The sequence below is a fragment of the Octopus sinensis genome, linkage group LG11, assembly GCF_006345805.1.
Source record: "Octopus sinensis linkage group LG11, ASM634580v1, whole genome shotgun sequence".
NCBI classification, from domain to species: Eukaryota; Metazoa; Mollusca; class Cephalopoda; order Octopoda; family Octopodidae; genus Octopus; species Octopus sinensis.
Window position 1 is genome coordinate 75,394,905 of NC_043007.1, and position 22,528 is coordinate 75,417,432.

Here is a 22,528-nt window from a genome sequence, read left to right on the forward strand (position 1 = left end):
ACAGAGCTTTAAAGCACTTCTTCCCACATCTACAGGAACTAACTAATTATTTAGCAACTGTGGTTTAAAATATTTTAAAGAGTTCTGTATCAATAATTAATGACTATATTGTTTAACGTGGATTAGTGGTTAGGGTGTCAGCATCATGATCGTAAAATTGTGGTTTCGATTCCTGGACCAGGCAATGCGTAGTGTTCTTGAGCAAAACACTTCATTTCACATTGCTCCAGTCCACTCAAATGGCAAAAATGAGTAACGTTGTGATGGACTGGCGTCCCGTCTAGCTGGGGAACACACACGCCATTGAAACCAGGCCCATGAGCCTGGCTAGGCTTTAAAAGGGTGCATTTTTAAAAATATTGTTTAACAGGCAAAAATACAACATATACAGAAATATTGTTTTGAATATTTTATTGAGATTTAGAGAGAAATGTTTTTACAATGAAGTGAATAGAAATTAACATTAAAAATACAAAGCATAAGTTTGGAAAAAAAAAAAAACTTCTTGTGTTCATAATGAAGAAAAGATGTATGAAATGTCCAGTTACTGAAGTAATGCTGGAAATTGATCAGATAAGATCAGCCACTATAAAAGAGAGAAAGAGAAACCATTTTAATACTTGTTTATGACAATTATTCACAAATACATCTAACAAATTATATTAGTTTGAAACTCACATCGATATTTAAACTTACCTTTTTAGATATGGGTTATGAGTTACCTACCATTGTATGTTTTAACAGATAAGCATGGAAGGTGGATGTTAAACAATATACTCTTTACTCTTTTACTTGTTTCAGTCATTTGACTGTGGCCATGCTGGAGTACCGCCTTTAGTCGAGCAAATCGACCCCGGGACTTATTCTTTGTAAGCCCAGTACTTATTCTATCGGTCTCTTTTGCCGAACCGCTAAGTTACGGGGACGTAAACACACCAGCATCAGTTGTCAATCAAACAGTCACACAAACACATACACACACACTTATATATATACATATATACGACAGGCTTCTTTCAGTTTCCGTCTACCAAATCCACTCACAAGGCATTGGTCGGCCCGGGGCTATAGCAGAAGACACTTGCCCAAGATGCCACGCAGTGGGACTGAACCCGGAACCATGTGGTTGGTTAGCAAGCTACTTACCACACAGCCACTCCTGCATATTTATTATTCTCATGTTTAATAGATTTTTTTCTAAAATATAAATAATACAACATAGTAATCTAGAACAATCCAACAGCAATGATATGTCAAGCCTCCCAAATGACAAGGTCTCAACTGATCAAACATCAAGATAAACCTTGTGTCTTTATTCATTTTATTGCTATACTGATTTATGGTCATAAATGAAAATAATATTAAATAAAAACATGGGAAAAGAAAAGTTTTAAAATGATCAAAATTACATAAAGCAGTTTTGAATGAAATATATTTGTGTCATGTCATATTTAACACATTTGAGTACATTCAAACATGAGAAGACCTACCACTGGAAATAGTCTCAAAAGAAAATTTTCTTCCTAACACCAGAATGTACTAGGTGCTATTTATGTGACGCTAGCACAGGTGCATTTTACGTGGATTGCTCTTTACATGGTGAGTAGAACAGCACATGGTATGTTCACTGGTGTAAAGCTTGGTCAAACTAGAATTACTTAAATATTGTTGCATGCAGCAGTGTTGAATAAAATATATTCATGTAAAGTCTTAATAAACATGTTCAAGTGCTAAACAAATATTTTATCAAAACTATTAATTAAAGACGATGGATAATGATCTTGACTTTTGGCTTAAGATGACAATTATTGGGGAAACTCTATTGTAAATTAAAATAATCTTGAACTATTCTTATTTTACTAACCACAGAAAGATAAAATGTAATGGGATTTGATCAAAGGAAACTAGAGACATGAGTTACAAGGTAAATGATGATGTAGTGTATAAGTGATCAAGATCATAGGATTTCCCTTGAATGGGACACCAGTCCATCATGGTTTTTCATTCACAGCTGAGTGGACTGGAGCAATATGAAATGAAGTGTTTTACTCAAGAACACAATGCATTGCCTGGTCCAGAGATCGAAACCATGATACTGCAATCATGAGTGCAACACCCTAACCACCGGGCCACATGCACCTTCTCTAAGACAAAGAGCTGATAGTTAAATCAACACTTTATAAGTTCTACCAAATACTCACTAAAGCTTTCAATATCAGACTAGATTAAAATAGGAAGAAAAAACAAAAAGAAAAGAAAGAAAGCTTACCATTCATTGGCATTTCATCTATCTGAGTAGAATAGTACTGTTCTATATCTCGCAAGATACGGATATCATCATTTTTCACAAAGTTGATGGCAACACCTTTTCGCCCAAATCTACCAGAACGTCCAATCCTAGAAATGCACAGTAAATTAACAGTAGAAATTAATTCAGACCAACTTACAAGGAATGTGTGTTACAGAGATGTACACATAAAAGCCGAGCTATCATAGACAAATAAGTGCTAACGTGATGATAGTGATTATCAATTTGTTGGACTTATGAACTTGATGGGTGATACATGTTACTAAAAAGTAAAGAAAAATTCAGTTCTTGGCTATATGAAACTAATGGAATATAAATAGTCAAGTCCCTCTTTGTCAACACCAGGGGACCCTCATCAACAGAACACTAGTTCTCATCAATGTTTTATCTATTTAAATACAGTTATGAAAAATTCAATACAGAACAAGTTGTAGGTAGGACAACCCTTAACAGACTGACACAGGAGTTATAGAAATGAGGAATACAGTAATCTAGTATATATAAATCACAGTATGTGTATGTTTATTGACTAACGCATACATTTCCACAATTCTCAACTGATTCTCACCAAACTTTATATGCACATTACTTATGTGTCAAGGTTGGTCATGCACTATAACATTTTGCCCAGAGCTCCTGCGTAAATAGACAAACTGGGAAAAATGGTGGTTTACATGGGTTTTTCTTTAATTCATTGTATGTACATAGTTTATTTTGTATGTAGGGTCTCCTATACTTTTATAATCTATATGGTAGTATTTTGGCATTAGAGGATATTTTTTTATTTATTATTTATATGTAACTGTGTATTATTACTTTCTATATTTTTTTATATGTGTATATTGTTTGAGGGTTTTGGTTAGAGAATATTAGAAAAGTGAAAGGATTTTCTCAATTTAGACCGTTTTCCATACTTTTTTTTTTTTATCTATATGGTCGTATTTTGCATTACAGAATATTTTTAGTTGTTTTCACATATTTTTGATTTATTATTTATTTATATGTTAAACCGTTCATAGGACGGGTGTGTTTGCTAGTACATATATTTTTATATATGTACTAAGCCACAAAGGAAAACATCCTCTTAAGATGTCTCTATCAAGACATTGACTAGATTCAAACACAACAGACCAAACTAATTTTCCAGCAAAAGATAGGAACTGAAATATTTATTATTGTAAAAGATGGTCAACCAGCAGGCATAACATTTGGGGGTAGGGGTGGAGACTACAAAAGGCAGAATCTGGACTATTAATGGGAAGATTACAGTTCCACAATCCTTATTATAACTTAATATGTTCTTACATTAATTAAACAATATTTCATTATTAACAATCTGTCAGAAGTGCAAATATGCAAATTAAGCTATTCATTATGGTAACAGTGTGATTTTAGCTGCTGACTGGAGAAAGAAATTGAGATACATTTTTGAGGAGCAGCCGACAATATAGAGACATTCCTTCTGTGTTTTTGATGAATGCATTAAAAGAACAGAAGGAATATGTTTACAATTTTATGATTTTCTCTCACAGCTAAGGCTTTCCAATATTTACATTTATTTCAGCCCTTCGAGAGAGAGAGAGTGTGTGTGTGTGTGTGTGTGTGTGTGTGCATGCATGTATTTTTGCTTCCAGTGTTACCAAAATAGTTTCAATGTCCAGTTAAACATGCCAAACAGCTGCACCTAATCATTTCATTCCACATAAAGTGCACAGGAATATGCACATATATCTGCATATCAGCATGCACACATGTACATATTGATAGACTATTAACTATTGTTGTCTAAAATTAAGGAGTGTTAGCTATCAGAATACAGTATGCAATTTTTTGAGTAGCTTCTGTTATGGAAATGTATTAATCCTTTGACACTTAAACTGGCCACATCAGACCCAAACATTCTACTGGTTTTGCGTTCAAACGACCAGATCAAGCCTCTCACAATTGCTCATCAATGTCATTCCAAAAATAAACAAATGCATCATCAATATCTCGAAACTACAAGATAATGATGCATTCAAAACAATGTGAACAAATAAGCATTACAGTTGATAGAGTTACCTGTGTATATACAATTCACGATTGTTTGGTAAATCATAGTTTATTACGAGTGATACCTGTTGGACATCAATACCTCGGGCCCACACATCTGTTGTTATGAGAACACGACTAATAATAATAAAAAAAGAAAAAAGTTAAAAACTCATTGTCAAAAAAAAAAAAATCAACAAAACTATTTTCCAATAAATACAAAAACACGAGCAACTCTTAAATTCTTGGAGTAGTTTCCATGTATAAATCTCCCATTCTTATTTCTTTATTGCCCACAGGGGGCTAATCATAGAGGGGACAAACAAGGACAGACAAAGGTATTAAATCGATTACATCGACCCCAGTGCGTAACTGGTACTTAATTTATCGACCCTGAAAGGACGAAAGGCAAAGTTGACCGCAGCGAAATTTGAACTCAGAACATAACAGCAGACAAAATACCGCTAAGCATTTCGCTCAGTGTCCTAACGTTTCTGCCAGCTCACCTTAAATCTCCCGTTCTTGACAGAAACTAGATTTCAATGATAGACTGTAACTAATTCTTTTATCTTCTTTTACTTGTTTTGGTCATTTGGCGGTGCCGCCAAGCTGGGGCACCAGCTCAAAGAACTTTTAGTCAAATGAATTGACCCCAGTCTGGTACTCATGTCATCAGCCTCTCTCACTGAAAAGCCAAGTTATGGTGAGGTAAACACACCAACATCAGTTGTCAAGTGGTGGTAGCAGACAGACACAGACACACATTATACATATATAAATAAAAAATGATAAACATCGCCCTTTTCAAGCCTAGCCAGGCTCATGTGCCGGTTTCTGTGGCCTATGTGTCTCCCCCAGCTGGACAGGACGCCAGTCCATTGCGGCATTATTCAAGAAACAGGAAGAGAGAGTGAGAGAAAGTTGTGGTGAAAGAGTACAACAGGGGTCGCCACCACCCCCTGCCGGAGCCTCGTAGAGCTTTTAGGTGTTTTCGCTCAATAAACGCACACTGCGAATCGAAACCGCGATCCTCCAACTGCGAGTTCGCTGCCCTAACCACTGGGCCATTACACCTCCACTTTATATATATGTATATATATATATATATATATATATATATATACATGATAGGCTTCTTTCAGTTTCCATCTACCAAATCAACTCACAAGGCATTGGCTGGTCAAAGGCTATGGTAGAAGACACTTGCCAAAGGTGTCACACAGTGGTTTATGGCCACATCTGCACCTATTCAGTGTGAAGATCATAGAAAAACATGACTATTGCATAATTTCGGATGAAATCTGCAGATATGATACAATTGTTAGTGTACATTGTACAGACTTAAAACAATTTCATTCACTCTGTACTAACAAAAGTACAGGATTGGCTGTGCGGGTATAGAGTTTGCTTAGTAGCTATATGGTCTCAAGCTCCATCTCAATGCACCTTGGGCAAGTGTCTTCATCTGCAGTCTAAGAAATATTTTTTTTCTTGATTGTAGCAGATCAGAAAACATTTCCAATCAAAGACTTACCTAGCTCCTGAACGAAATTCCTTCATAATGTCGTCTCTGTCTTTTTGTTGCATGTCACCGTGCATTGAGGAAACTGTGAAATTGGCTTCTCTCATTTTCTCAGTTAACCAGTCAACCTGAAAATTAATCCAAATATAATACATTGAGCTAAAATCAGAAAACGGTACTTAAAATCCTTAACTCCAATCTTAATGAAATTATCTTTGTTCCACAAGTTATTTTTCATTTAGGGTTTCATCTTATTCGACATGAAAAGATGTTGCTTTTGGTCAAAACTTTAATAATAAAGAAACTAAATGATAATAGATTTCAGTAAGTAACTACTGAACTTGCTTTAATTTGAGACCCAAACAACTATGTTAACCTTATCATACTGAGTTCCCAGCATAGCAGGAATAGCTTAAATGTAATCTCTACTAGATTCCTGTTAAAGTAGTAATGAACAACATACATAGAAAATAGATAAAATGCTTAAAATAGACAACCAATCACATTGCAGCTTTGTAGTCAAGTGTTTTTAACGACTCATTCTTAACGACGTCCCCCATAGCTGTTGTTTATTTTCGTTTGCAGTAAAAATTTAAAATGCAATTATTTCATGATGAAACAAGCATGTAATGGAACCCAGCACTTTGTCCGGTAAACAAACAAGGCCTTTACTGTTGAGTAAATTATTGAAGATATTTATTCTTTGGACAAAAAGTTTACCCTTATGCAGGCAATGAGAGTGATTTAAACAATCAAACTGATGACAGAGATGAGGAAAGTAATGATTCGAGTGAATAAATATGGTTGTTGAGAGATAAGCCTATTATTGTTATACTCCTGAATTTTTTTGTGAATCTGTCCATTTGTTTGACTATAACCGTTACTCTTGAGCAGTGTATGCAATTATGAATTTTTTTGCTCAGGTGTCCAGTGTAAGCAATTATTAATTTTTTTTGCTCAGGTGAAGTTAGATACAAGGGTCCAGGTCTAAGAGGGTTAACAATTTTTTCCACGAGCCTCATAAGGCCAGTTACCCAGTTTCCATGAGGTCTAAATAACTGAGATCACAACATTCTGAACAGGGCACCAGTCTGTTGTAAGGTTCATCATCATCGTTTAATGTCTGTTTTCCATGCTAGCATGTGTTGGACAGTTCGACCAGGGTCTGGGAAACCAGGAGGCTTCACCAGGCTCCAGTCTGATCTGGCAGTGTTTCTACAGCAAGATGCCCTTCCTAACACCAACCACTCCGTGAGTGTAGTGGGTGCTTTTTACGTGCCATCGGCACAGGAGCCAGGGGGGGCTGGCAACGGCCACGATCAAAGTGGCGCTGGCATCGTCACGTTCGGATGGTGCTTTTTACGTGCCACCGGCACAGGTATCACAACTACAATTTCCATTTGATTTCTTTATGTTGATATACTTGACTCAAAAGGTCTCCTCAAGCAGTAATTTTGAGAGGAGGGGCAATTGGGTTCCAAACAACTCTATTGTACTATGTTTGCGGTATAACAGGAGCAACCTAAACATAGCCTAATTAGATATAATTACATCAACCCCAATACTTGGTACTTTATTTTATCAACCCTGAAGGGATGAAAGTTGGCTTCCATGGAATTTGAACTCAGACTGTAAAGAGCTAAGCATTTCACTGAACATGGTAATGAATCTGCCAGCTCACTGCTTTATCTTAATATGTTACAACATATACAAAGTTGCAGTTATATTATGTAAGATCCCCCAATTTCTGTTTTTATTTTGAAAATTAACTGAACCATAATGGCCAGAATATTCTTGTTGGAGTAGACTCACAAAAGAGTTAAAAGAAAAAAAAAGATGTTGGAATTATCTTTTACTTGGTTCAATCATTAAACTGCAGCCATGCTGGGGCATTGCCTTGAAGATTTTTTTAGTTGAATGAACTGATTCCAATACTTTTTTTAAAGCCAGGTACTTATTTTATCAGTCTCCTTTGCCAAGCTGCTAAGTTATGAGGACAGACACACACACACATACAAGGGGGTGTGTGAAAAGTTTCTGGCTTTGGGTAAATGAAAATACAGGAGGATCAGTTTAATTATGATTTTACTCAAAATATTCCCCTCACAGATTCACACACTTATTGCAGTGGTTCTTCAGTTTTTCTAAGTCTGGTAAAAGAACTCTGGAGGCTGGGCCTCCAACCAGATCTTTCACAATACCCTTAAAGCCAGGAACTTTTCAGTACCCCTTTAATTATACACACACATATATTTCTTTACTACCCACAAGGGGCTAAACACAGAGGAGACAAACAAAGGGATTAAGTTGATTACATCGACCCCAGTGTGTAACTGGTACTTAATTAATCGACCCCGGAAGGATGAAAGGCAAAGTCGACCTCGGCGGAATTTGAACTCAGAACGTAACGGCAGACGAAATACGGCAACGCATTTCGCCCGGCGTGCTATCGTTTCTGCCAGCTCGACGCCTTATATATATATATATATATATATATATATATACACACACACACACACATACATTTACCAAATCCACTCACAAGGCTTTGACCAACCTGAGGCTATACAAGCGGACACTTGCCCAAGGTGCCGCACAATGGCACAGAACCCTGAACCATATTAGTTGGGAGGCAAACATCTTCCTACACAGCCATGCCTAATAGATAATAGAACAAAATATTTTCATAGAAATATTTGTAACAATATCTAACTTAATATTACTGACATGATAAAGATTTCAATTTTGAAATGTTATTTTGTTAATATATTGAATTCAGTTTTGTTTATATATGGTAGTATATGGAAGCAGGGATGGCTGTGTGGTTAAGGAGTTTGCTTTGCAACTATGTGGTTTCAAGTTCAGTCCCATTGTACAGTAACTTGGTTAGTGTCTTCTAGAGCCCAGAGCCAACCAAAGCCTTGTGAATTTGACAGATGGAAATTGTGTGGAAGACTCATGTATATATGTGTGTGTCCTTGTGTTTGTGATCCCACCACTTGACAACCAGTGCTGTTTTTTTTTTTACATTCTTGCAACTTAGTAGTTTGGCAAAAGAGACTGATAGAATAAGTACTGGACTAGATTTGTTTGACTAATCCCTTCAAGGCAGTGTTCCAGAATGGCCAGAGTCCAATGACTGAAACAAGTAAAAGAATTTTGAATATAGGCGCAGGAGTGGCTGTGTGGTAAGTAGCTTGTTTACCAACCACATAGTCCCGGGTTCAGTCCCACTGCGTGGCACCTTGGGCAAGTGTCTTCTACTATAGCCTCGGGCCGACCAAAGCCTTGTGAGTGGATTTGGTAGACGGAAACTGAAAGAAGCCCGTCGTATATATGTATATATGCATGTGTGTGTTTGTGTGAGTGTGTTTGTCCCCCTAGCATTGCTTGACAACCGATGCTGGCATGTTTATGTCCCTGTTACTTAGCGGTTCGGCAAAAAAGACCGATAGAATAACTACTGGGCTTACAAAAGAATAAGTCCCGGGGTCGAGTTGCTCGATTAAAGGCGGTGCTCCAGCATGGCCGCAGTCAAATGACTGAAACAAGTAAAAGAGTATTATAAACTACATTTATCATCCATTTTCCAATCTGGATGGTTTGAAGAGAGCTGGTAAGCAGGAGGGCTGCACCAGGTTCCAATCTGATTTGGCTTGGTTTCTACGGCTGGATGCCCTTTCTAACACCACCACTTTACAGAGTGTCCTGGATGTGTTTTACACGGCACCAGCATGAGAGCTTCTTGTGTAGTACCAGCATGGGTCCTATTATATGACACCAAAAATTTACAACTATTTGGTGAGAAAGTAGTAACAATTCAATATAAATACAATATTAAGTAATTTACCTTTCTTTTAGTGTTGCAGAATATAACAGCTTGGGTTATAGTAAGAGTATCATAAAGATCACAAAGAGTGTCAAATTTCCATTCTTCCCTTTCAACAGCTACAAAAAACTGTTTGATTCCTTCCAAAGTTAACTCATCACTGCAAGAAAGAAGTAAAACTTAAAGACAACGTTCAACAAATCAAACCATCCTTTTCTTCAGATGTCATAGGTTTATACATTCAAGTCTGATCTTTCTGTTTAATCATACATGAAAGACTAAAATTAATTTTAAGCATTCTAAATCTACAAATTGGTTTCCATAAATTCTCAGGGTGCAGGCATGGCTGCATGTTTAACCCTTTTGTTACCAACTCGGCTGAAACCGGCTCTGGCTTTGTAGTACACATGTCTTGTTTTTAAAAGTTCTGAATTAAAATCTTTCATCACAATTTATGTTCCTAACACTAGCTTAATGATAACTAAGTTATTTTACTAAATATTTTGTTATACTTTAAATAATTGAAAGAAACACAGAGCATCTCAAAATAAATACAGTAACAAAAGGGTTAAGAAGCTTGTTTCCCAACTACATGGTTTCAGGTTCAGTCCCGCTTTGTGGCACTGTACTTTCTACTGTAGCCCTGGGCCTACCAAAGTCTTGTGAGTAGATTTGGTAGATAGAAACTCAAACAAGTGCATCATATATGTGCATGTGTGTGTGTGCTGGTGTCTCTTTGTTTTGACACTGTGCAACAGTTGCAAAGGAATGTCACTCACATACAGAAGTGCACTTCATTTCCAATCTTCCATGAAAACATGTCAGACCACGGGGAAATATTACCTTACTTGAAAACTGGGACATTAAAAGATGGTGATGATATAAATTAAATGGCATGGCTTGGATGGTTTGATAGGCACTGATTGTGACCATCAACTGATCATGGCCGTTGCCAGCCTCCCCTGGCACCTATGCCAGTGGCACGTAAAAAGCACCATCCATACGTGGTCGATGCCAGTGCCACCTTGAAAATCCACCTCAATTCCGTGTAACCCATGGAAAAGAAGATGTTAAAATGATGATTTCTTGTAACATGGTTAAATAATTTCAACATACAGACGCAAGTGTGGCTGAATGGAAAGAAGTTCGCTTTCCAATCACATGGTTTAGGGTTCTGCCCGTGTGTGTGTTTAAATACACACACATACATACATATGATGGATTTCTTTCAGTTTCTCTCTACCAAATTCATGCACAAGACTTTGGTTGGCCTGGGATTATAGAAGACATTTGCCCAAGGTGCTGTGCAGTGGGACTGAACTCAAGGACAAGATGGTTGGGAAGTCTACTTCTTAACCAAGCCTGTGTTTATTTAGTGTATGCAGAAGTGAGTTACAAGCAATAATTCTTCACTGAAGGATAGTGTCATATAGCTAGACATGGCAGTTCTTGTCTCCTGGACTTCAAACTGGGATGTTAAGCATTTATTAAAATGGATTCAGTAACCTTTCAACTATTTGTGTTTTGGAGTAAAAATTAGCATTTTATGAAACAGACATTGTATTCAAGATTTAGCTACCTCTAATCAAGTAGACAAATCATTGAAAAGACAATCCAGTGATTCTTTATTGACTACAAGGAGCTAAACATAGAGGGGACAAACAAGGACAGACAAAGAGATTAAGTCGACTACATCGACCCCAGTGCGTAACTGGTACTTAATCTATCGACCCCGAATGGATCAAAGGCAAAGTCGACCTCGGCGGGATCTGAACTCAGAACATAATGGCAGATGAAATACTGCTAAGCATTTTGCCCAGTGTGCTAACGTTTCTGCCAGCTCGCCACCTTATGTGATGGCTATCTTGCAGAGGGCTACACTGTTCAATGAGTTGTTACATTTTTAGGAGGTGGTATTATGGAGATTTGGTTGCTACTTCTGTCTCAAGGAAGTTCCATCTAATCTATATCATCACCATCTTTTAATGTCCCTTTTTCCTTGCTGGCATGGGTTGGATGGTTTGATAGGACACTGATGAACCAAAGGGCTGCACTGAGCTCCAATGTCTGCTTTGGCAGGGTTTCTACAGCTGGTTGCTTCTCCTAATGCCAACCACATTACAAAGTGTATTAGGCCAGTACGGTAGTGATGTGGCTGGATGAGGACAGTTGTGTAAAGAAGTACTGATTGCTAAACATGGATGGAACTTGTGGATGATGTAGTGAAGACTGACCTCAAAATGTTGAGCAGTATGGAAAAAAACAGATGAAGAAATAATAATAATGAATCATCATCATCATCATCGTTTAATGTCTGCTTTCCATACTAGCATGGGTTGGACGATTTGACTATGGTCTGGCGAACCAGACTCCAATCTGATCTGGCAGAGTTTCTACAGCTGGATGCCCTTCCTAACGCTAACCACTCCGAGAGTGTAGTGGGTGCTATTACGTGCCACCGACACGAGGGCCAGTTTGGTGGTACTGGCAACAGCCACGCTCAAATGGTGCTTTTTATGTGCCACCTACACAGGAGCCAGTCCAGTGGCACGGGGAATGACCTCGCTCGAATGTTTTTTTCATGTGCCACCAGCACAAGTGCTAATAAGGCAATGCAGGTAATGATCATGCTCGAATGGTGTTTTTAACGTGCCATCAGCACGAAGACCAGCTTGTTGCTCTGGCAACGATCTCACTCGTATTGTACTCTTAGCGCTCCACTAGCAACGGATGCCAGTCCCCAAGTTTGATTTCGATTTCACTTGCCTGAATAGGTCTTCACAATCGAGTTTGATTCAGACTTCGATTTCACTTGCCTCAACTGGTCTTCGCAAGCAAAGTTTAGTGTCCAATGAAGTAAAGGCATGCATAAGTGGACTGGTTACACCCCTGGCATAGGCCACAAGGTTATGGTCTCACTTGCGCTTGCCGAGTCAGAAATAATGACGGTGATATTTAATGACTTTTTAAAATGCTTTTTAATTACAAATCATCATCATCATCATCATCGTTTAACGTCCGTTTTCCATGCTAGCATGAGTTGGACGGTTCGACCGGGGATCTGGGAAGCCAGAAGGCTGCACCAGGCTCCAGTTTGATCTGGCAGAAATAAGAAAGAAATTTCCCAGAGTGTTACTTGAGCCCATGAAATTTGGTTGGTTTCTGCTTTTTGCGTTACAACAGAACCACACCACTGATCAAGATGTGAGAGTGAAATTGATTATTTCTCGAAGAACGTTGATAGAATCTATGTTGGCCTTACCGTTTGACTAAAATGCGGACAGGATCAGTCATAAATTTGCCAGTCATTTCAAGGATTTCATGAGGCAAGGTGGCAGAAATAAGTAGCACTTGAGTTGCTGGGGGAAGATATCGATAAACATCATAAATTTGTTCTTTAAAGCCTTTATTCAACATTTCATCAGATTCATCAAGGACCAGCATTTTAATGGACCTTGTCCGTAGATTTCTTCTTCGGATCATATCTGGAGGGAAAAAAAAAAAAAAGAAAGAAAATTGAATGATATATGGCAATACATTAAAAATACATGACCAAATATTTATATTTTCAAATAAATTCAATTCCACATGTTTTTACATGAAAGTCAGTATTTTATAATATAAACTGTAGGCCCTAAGTTTTTATAGAATTCTATTTCTCTTGAATATACAGCAATTCCAAAATTGGTCATAGAAATCCAGATAAAATTATATTTGAAGAAACAACACATGCTACTTACCAAAAACCCTGCCAGGAGTCCCTGATACAACATGTTGCCCATAATCAAGTTTACGAATATCATCACCAATATTTGTTCCACCAATACAAGCATGGCACTGCACATTCATGTAATCTCCAAGAGCCAAAATAACCTGGAAAAAAAAAATTCGATTAATTTCTTTATTTTGTTTTAATTTTGAAAGAGGAAATTCTTGGATTTTCAGGAAAAGTTAGTTTATCAGGGATAATTCCTTTGGGTGCTGAAAAGTGACAGGATATGTTACATGCATAATATAACAGTGTCATCATCATCAACAACAAGGACAAATAAGATGGAAAGGAAAGGGGCAATTTACAGAAGTCTCAAACTGGTGGATCAATTAAAAGAAGTTGAAAGTCATTAAAAAATTAGTGCAGGACAGGATGAGCTTGAACATATAGTGAAGAATTCTGGGTAGAAATAAGGGTTCACCAAAGATCAGCCCTCAGCCCCCCTCTTATTCATCATAGTCCTTCAGGCAATAATAGAGGAATTCAAGACAGGTTGCTCCTCTATTCTGATGACCTGGCCCTCATAGCAGAATCACTACCAGAACTAGAGTAGAAATTCCAGGTGTGGAAGAAAGGTTTAGAGTCGAAGGGCCTTAGAGTCAATGTCGCAAAGACAGGAAGGCGAACACATCACACATCCCTTCAGGTAGGTGGCCCTGCTTGATCTGTAGAAAAGGTGTAGGTAGAAACTCCATAAGACGTACCCAGTGAAAGCTATGGATGCACAAGAGGTGCAGCAACATCAAAGGAAGATTAACCAGGAAGATAGCTTTTGTGTGCGGCAGACGCATTGGGGCAATAAATACCACAGATGTTCAGAAAATATATTCCATCACATGCCAGGGGAAGAAACTAGAAGTAGTTGATAGTTTCCGCTACCTAGGGGACCAAGTCAGTAGTGAGGGTGGATACTCAGTGAGTGTTACCACTAGAATAAGTATTGGCTGGGCAAAGTTCAGACAGCTTCTACCCCTACTAGTGACAAAGGGCTTCTCACTCAGAGTGAAAGGTAGATCGTATGATACATGTGTGCGAACTGCCATTCTTCACGGCAATGAAACATGGGCCGTGACTGCTGAAGACATGTGTAGGCTCAAAAGAAATGAAGTTAGCATGATCCCCTGGATGTGTAATGTCAGTGTGCACACATGACAGAGTTTAAGTGCCGAGAGAAATGTTGGACATAAGAAACATTGGATGTGGTATGCAAGAGAGACGTTTGCATTGGTATGGTCATGTACTATGGATGGATGAGGAGAGCTATGTGAAGAAGTGCCACTCCCAAACAATGGAAGGAATCCAGGGTAGAGGGAGACCCAGGAAGACATGACCTTCAAACGTTGGGCCTCACAGAGGAAATGACGAAAGACAGGGACTTCTGAAGATAAGCTGTGACTGAGAAGGCTTGGCAAGTAAAGTGAGATTACAGCTGTAACCTACACCAGTATCGCATAATCCACCAACTCAAAAGTACCCTTGCATCATAGGGCGACATGCCATGCTTGAGGAGACCTATTAGTCAAGTACATCAACATCAAATCACAATCAAATGGAAATTGTAGTTGTGGTCCCTGTACTGGTGGCACGTAAAAAGCACCATCTGATCATGGTCGATGCCAGCTTCCTTTGGCCCCTGTGCCGGTGGCACATAAAAAGCACTCACTACACTCTTGGAGTGGTTGGCGTTAGGAAGGGCATCCAGCTGTAGAAACATTGGCAGATCAGATTGGAGTCTGGTGCAGCCTCCTGGCTTCCCAGACCCCCAGTCGAACTGTCCAACCCATGCCAGCATGGAAAACGAACATTAAACGATGATGCTGAAAGTCCTATGTGGACCCTCAAGAGCCACTGTTGTAGAGCATGTTACTTCCTGTAAAGAAGTGTGGTAACTTCTGTACATAATGGTATTACTACTGGTCATGATGCATGAAACAAATATACGGGAAAAAGGATAAACACAAGATGCAAATAATACCACTTGTTCCCTATACAAGTTTCACCATTGTGGCTATTTGTATGCCCTGTAGTGGCTGTTTATAATGTAATTGTATGCAGACCATCAATGATTCTGCAAGGAGGCATCTTATTTACATTATGTAAGATCTCCATATGTTTACTACATGATGGATGTCAATTCATCATTATCATCATCATCATTTAGCGTCGTTTTCCATGCTAGCATGGGTTGGACGGTTCAACGGGGTTGGGGAGCCCAAAGGCTGCACCAGGCCAGTCAGATCTGGCAGTGTTTCTACAGGCTGGATGCCCTTCCTAACGCCAACCACTCGAGAGTTGTAGGGGTGATTTTGTGCCCCGACAACAGGTGCCAGACGAGGCTGGCGAACGGCCACGCTCGGATGGTGTTTTTATGTGCCACCGACACAGGTGCCAGACGAGGCTGGCAGACGGCCACGCTCGGATGGTGTTTTTTTAGTGCCACCGACACAGGTGCCAGATGAGGCTGGCAGGTGCCAGACGAGGTGGCAGACGGCCACGCTCGGAGGGTGTTTTATGTGCCACCGACACAGGTGCCAGATGAGGCTGGCGGAAGCACGGAGGCCAGTCTATGCGGTCTGGCTACGGCCACGTTCGGATGATTTTCTTGTGTGCCACCGGCACTGGTACCACAAAGATACAATTCCATTTATGTTCTCTTTTGATTTGTTTTGATTTGATTGATTTCACTTGCCTCAACAGGTCTTCACAAGTGTCACTTGCCTCAACAGGTCTTCACAAGTGTCACAAGAAGGAAGGTATGCACAGGTGGACTGTCTACGTCGCGGGTCTTCGGATGGTGTCTTTATGTGCCACCGACACAGGTGCCAGATGTGGCTGGCGAACGGCCACGATCGATGGTTTTCTTGTGTGCCACCGGTACTGGAACCACAAGATACAATTTCCTTGATGTTCATCTATTTTGATTTGGTTTGATTTTGATTTGATTTTCACTTGCCTAACAGGTCTTCACAGTGTCACCGTGTCACACACTTGCCTCAACAGGTCTCCACAAGTGTCACACACTTGCCTCTGCCTCAACAGGTCTTCACAAAGTGTCACACACTTGCCTCTGCCTCAACAGGTCTTCACAATGTCATAAGAGGGAAGGTATGCACAGGTGGCTGACTACGTCGCCGGTCTTTGGATGGTGTTTTTATGTGCCACCGACACAGGTGCCAGGTGAGGCTGGCGAAGGCCACGATCAGATGGTGTTTGTTGTGCCCACAGCACGGAGGCCAGTCGATGCGGTACCAGCTACGGCCACTTCGGATGGTTCTTGTGTGCCACCGGTACTGGAACCACAAAGATACAAATTCCTTGATATTCATCTATTTTGATTTGGTTTGATTTTCACTTGCCTCAACAGGTCTTCACAAGTGTCACACACTTGCCTCAACAGTCTTCACAGTGTCATAAGAGGGAAGGTATGCACAGGTGGACTGACTACGTCGCCGGTCTTCGGATGGTGTCTTTATGTGCCACCGGCACAGGTGCCAGATGAGGCTGGCGAACGGCCACGATCGGATGGTTTTGTTGTGCCCACAGCACGGAGGCCAGTCGATGCGGTACTGGTTACGGCCACGTTTGGGTGGTTTTCTTGTGTGCCACCGGCACTGGTACCAAAAATACAATTCCACTGATGTTCATCTATTTTGATTTGTTTTTTTTGTTTTGTTTTGTTTGATTTGATTTGTTTGATTTTCACTTGCCTCAACAGGGTTTCCGAAAGTGTCACAAGAAGGAAGGTATGCACGATGACGACTAAGTCCCAGGTCAGGGCCCGGGGTAGGCCTGGTACTAGTATGCCGGGGGTCTTCTCATGCCACAGCATACTTCATAGGTCTCGGTCTCTAGACATTCCTGAGTGAGACCTAAAGTTCGAAGGTCGTGGCTTCACCACCTCGTCCCAGTTTCCTGGGTTACCTCTTACACAGGTTCCCTCCACTGCTAGGGGGTGAGCACTTTTGCACAAACTACTTCAGCCTATGTGTCACATGGACCATATTTGACAAATTATCTTTTTTTTTTTTAAACTAAATTTACTTGAACCTTACCTTCTGAATCTGAACAGCCAATTCTCTAGTTGGAGATAGAACCAAAGCTTGTGTTTCTCGGGTCTGTGTATCAAGACACTGTAGAATGGACAGAGCAAAAGTAGCTGTTTTCCCAGTGCCAGACTGAGCTCTGTAATAAAGAGGATAAAATGTGAAATACAAATTTAACACAAAGAAATAAATACTAGCATCAACTATTTATTTTTTACTTGTTTCAGTCACTGGAATGTGACCATACTGGGGCACCACCATCAAGAGTTTAACTGAATAAACTGACTGCAGAACTTATTGTTTTTTGCAAGTCTAGTATTTAGTCAGTGTCTTTTGTTAAACCACTAAGTTATGGTGATGTAAACAAACCAACACCAGTTGTCTAGCAGTGTATGTGTGTAGGTAACAAACACAGACACAAGGACACACACACACATCTTTGTGAATCATTCTGGAAAGTTATTTCAATTCCATCACGACGGAAAGTGTAACCTCTCGAAAGAGCTGTTCTTCACTCCTGCTCCAGAGCATCCGCTGCGGGGTCACTCCGAAAAGCTCTATCTGCAACGATTTCATCTCAATCGAAGGAGAGGGGCTTTCTCCATCTGGGTTGCGGATCCGTGAAATAAGCTGCTGGACGAGATAGTGAAGATGCCGACGACAGCTCGGTTCAAAGTCTTTCTTGACCAGAACTCTTTGCATGAACAAACTCCTTGTACATAACTCCATGTCCCCCTACATAGCCTTGCTTTTTTCTTTTTGAGCCAAAAAATTAACTTAACTTAACTTAACGACCATAGTCTATACTTTTACAATACTAGCTGGCAATGGTTTGCTGTGCAAGTACTCACTGTTACAATTTAAATTTTAGCTATTTTGGAAATAAAGAAGCAAAGCAACAACTTATAATTTAATATTATTGTTTGCGACAGTGTCCTTGTGTTCAAATGTTTTGCTTTAAATAATCTTAACTATAAAATGAAAAATAAAAAAAATAATAAAACCGGATTTTAAGCCTACAAAATAATATTCATAGCACAATATAATTTTTATTGGTGAAATTTGACCAATATTTTTCTAAGAAAAATGATATTTACATGTACAGGAATATCTGCTTGGTAAAATTCAGACATTGCTCTCCATACATTGTTAAACAGCGAGAGGGAATAAAGAACATTCTCACTATGATGATTCCATGCTAATTTGGGGTTCTAGAAGGCTTATGTAGCTCAATTAAGTGCAGAAATAGGTTTACATAGTAATTAGCTCATCTATTTCTTGAAATTCTAGCTCAAATTTGATATTTGAAGCCTTAGATTTGTGTTCTGTTTCAGCTCTTGCTGCATAGGAATACGACAGTTTCACAAGAAGCGTTAGTGAGAGTTAAACCTATATGAGTAGCTGGTAGTCCCCTTTTTATTGACTTATTAAATTCAGGAGAAATTTTTCTTTCTTACAGTATAAAATTTTTGAAGAAAATGTTTTTTTCTAAGTTATCACTAATTTTTATTAGTGATAACATTTTCACTTTCATATATCATAACAATTATCTGACCTACTCCAACTGATTTTTGTATCAAGATAAAGTAAAAATAGTGCTCTTCATGGCTACTGTTTTCAACACACAAATTGAGTCATAGCACTCCAAGCGAATTGAACTAGAACAAGGGCTACCATTCAGAAATCAAAACCAGGATGAACTTTGTGAATGGGTGGAAACATGAGGGTGATTGAGGGAAACAGATTAAAAAGTATGAGAAGTTTACATCCAGTACTTTCAACTGATATATAATTGTCCACAGAAAAAAATGTATTTTGACATGAAAATGACCAAGTAAAAGTGGGTTTTTGTGTGGTCAAACTGTGCTGTTCTCCCTTGTACAGTGCTCTAGAGTGATACCTAATATAGAACAAAATTTCCCAATGTCCTGCTCATATTGCTACTTCACCGATACAGTTAACAGTTAATTTACCCCAGTTGCCTTACTACATAATAATTACATAACCATCTCCCCTCCTCTCATCATCATTATTTAATATCTATCTTCCATGCTGGCATGGGTTGGATGGTTTGACAAGGGCTGGTAAGTTGGAGAGCTGTACCAGGCTTCAGTTGTCTGTTTTGGCAAGGTTTCTATGGCTCAATGCCCTTCCTAATGCCAACCACTTTACAGAGTGTACTGGATGCCTTTTATGTTGCACCAGCACTAACATTTTAAGAGGTACCAATACATGTATATATATACAGCATTACTTACTGAGCGATAACATCTCTGCCATTAATAATTGGTTTTATAGCTCTCTGTTGAATAGCAGATGGTTTCTCAAAACCTGTAAATACAGAATAGAGACAATTGTCTTATTTTTCTTTCTTATATTTTGTAATTATTATGAGAAAACAATGAATCAATAAATAACAACTATATTTTGCTCTTGTATTTGGTTTGCAAGATTCTTGATGTGAACAGATGTGTTGAAACTTATTTGGTTGTATCTCAGGAGGGCCAATAATAAGCATAAGCAATGGTTCAGTTTCACTTTTTTATTATTATTTATTAGTCAATTAATTAACAATTTAACCATTTAACTACTTGATTGTTTGATTAATGGTTCAGTCAATCAATCAGTTAGGTTTATCACAGTCCTTTCATCACTATTTGCAACTTCATCAACAACATACTCTCTCTACTCCAGGTCTATCCGTTTGTCTATCATCCAAGCTTGCAGGGCCAATATTTATATGAATGTAAGTGAGAGAGAATGTATGCATATGCATCATGTGAGTACATGTTCGTGTGTTCGTATGTGTGCAGATGTCAGCTTGATTGACATAGTGGATTCTGTGAGTGTGCAATGCATTTGTGCATGGTGTGGAACATAAGTAAGTTATTTCTTTAACCTGGGTTCAGTCATTAGACTGCAGCCATGAAGAATTTTAGTCAAATGAATCAACTTCAGTACTTTCTTTTCTTTTAAATCTAATACTTCTATCAGTCGCTTTTGCTGAACCAATAAGTTACAGGGATGTAAACACATCAACACTTGTGTGTTACTACTTTTGTCTCTTGGAATGGACTGTGCATGTGTGAGTGTGTGTCAGTGCATGTACAGATAAGTCCAATGGCTTCATTTTTGGGATGATATGTATCGAATTACAATTTAATGACCCTCCAATTTTCAGTCTAATAACTAAAAGAAATAAGGAATATAATATTTCAGTATTAATGAACACGTTGCTCACATATGCAAAGCATATAATCCTGCTCATGCACAAAACACACCAATGTACATTTATAGACACACCATTGTATGAACCAACAGAATAAGTACCAGGCTTAAAAAAGTACTAGGGCTGATTCATTTGATTAAAATTCTTCAATGCAATGTCCTAGCATAGTTGCAGTCTAATGACTGAAATAAATAAAAGAAATAAAACACACCAATTCATGTTTATTAACCTAATACTCACACCAATGTATATATACTGACTTAATAAGCCAGTAGTTTTTTTCTTCTCTTCCTTCTGGTTGTGCCGTAGAGAAAGTTTGACATGTCTGCTACAGTATATGATTTATGCCGTGTTTTCCAACCACTTAGATATCAAGGTACATATGGTATGCACATACATATAGCAACTTGCATGCACATGGTGGAATGCATCAGTGACACACAGGCAAACATATATATATGTGTATTCATAAATGATCTTATATGTATTTTGTAGTATTTTTTATTAGTATAATTTTTAAATGATGGCTCTATTTTTTTCTCTCACATATATATGGATTAGTAATTAGTATATATATATCCTAAATATATATATATACTAGCAGTATCGCCCGGCTTGCTAGGTTTGTAAGGGAAATAACTATATAAGCATTTTTAGAGATGTAAAGTATATAGCCATCTCAAATGGCTAGCCACAAGGGGGGGTGTTACTGTAGCTTTTTTACGTTCTGAGATTTAATAATAAATTTTTTAGAGAGTTACTTCCCTTATATATGCCAAAATGCATTAAAATGGGAAAAATTGATGGTAAATTTTTTTTAAATCGTAGACTCATCATAGACGCGCGCTAATACCCAGAAGGGCTTGATATGAATCACGACTATAAGATATCCGGTTTGGTTAAACTGCACCGTAAAATGTGGGAGTTGTTAGGAATCTAAATCGTAGGAGACAGACAGTACACAACCTTACTTTATATATAAAGATTGTTATGTATGTATATAATATATATATATATATATATATATATATATATATAATGTATTATTTATATATATTATTTACATATATATATGTGTGTGTGTGGTGTGGTGTGTATATATATATATATATATATATATATATTATATAATATCATCATATCATTTAGCATCCGCTTTCCATGCCAGCATGCTATTATTTACACACATATATATATATATATATATATATATATATATATATATATATATATATATATCTATATATATATATGTATATAGTATATATATATGTATATATTAGTATTTAATATAATTATATTTACATATTATATGTGTGTGTGTATATATATATATATATAATATATATATATATATATATATATTTATAATCATCATCACATCATTTAGCATCCGCTTTCCAAGCTAGCATGTGCGTTATTTACCCACATATAAATATATATATATATATATATATTACTATATGTATTATATATATATATGTATGTATGTATGTAATATTTTATATTTACATATATGTATATATATATATATGTATTATATATATAATATTATAATATCATCATCATCATCATCATCAACATCGTTTAGTGTCCGCTTTCCATGCTAGCATGGGTTGGACTGTTCAACTGGGGACTGGGAAGCCAGAAGACTGCACTAGGCCCAGTCTGATCTGGCAATGTTTCTACGGCTGGATGCCCTTCCTAACGCCAACCACTCCATGAGTGTAGTGGGTGCCTTTTAGGTGCCACCGGCACGGGGGCCAGGCGGGGCTGGCAACGGCCACGAACGGA

The 22,528-nt window shown here is 38.2% G+C and overlaps 1 protein-coding gene across 1 annotated transcript; it reads right to left on the bottom strand.

Moving 5' to 3' along the window:
- Positions 1-432: 432 nt before the first annotated feature.
- LOC115217696 (eukaryotic initiation factor 4A-III) lies at positions 433-21,153 on the bottom strand. The gene is made up of 10 exons (XM_029787449.2): positions 21,132-21,153; positions 19,764-19,863; positions 17,515-17,644; positions 13,431-13,563; positions 12,953-13,175; positions 9,712-9,850; positions 5,874-5,989; positions 4,370-4,477; positions 2,270-2,397; positions 433-586 (listed from the first exon to the last, which is right to left on the bottom strand). Exons 1-10 carry the CDS (start codon positions 21,151-21,153, stop codon positions 570-572), a joined length of 1,116 nt encoding a protein of 371 aa, XP_029643309.1. The 3' UTR covers positions 433-569.
- Between the last annotated feature and the right edge of the window lie 1,375 nt (positions 21,154-22,528).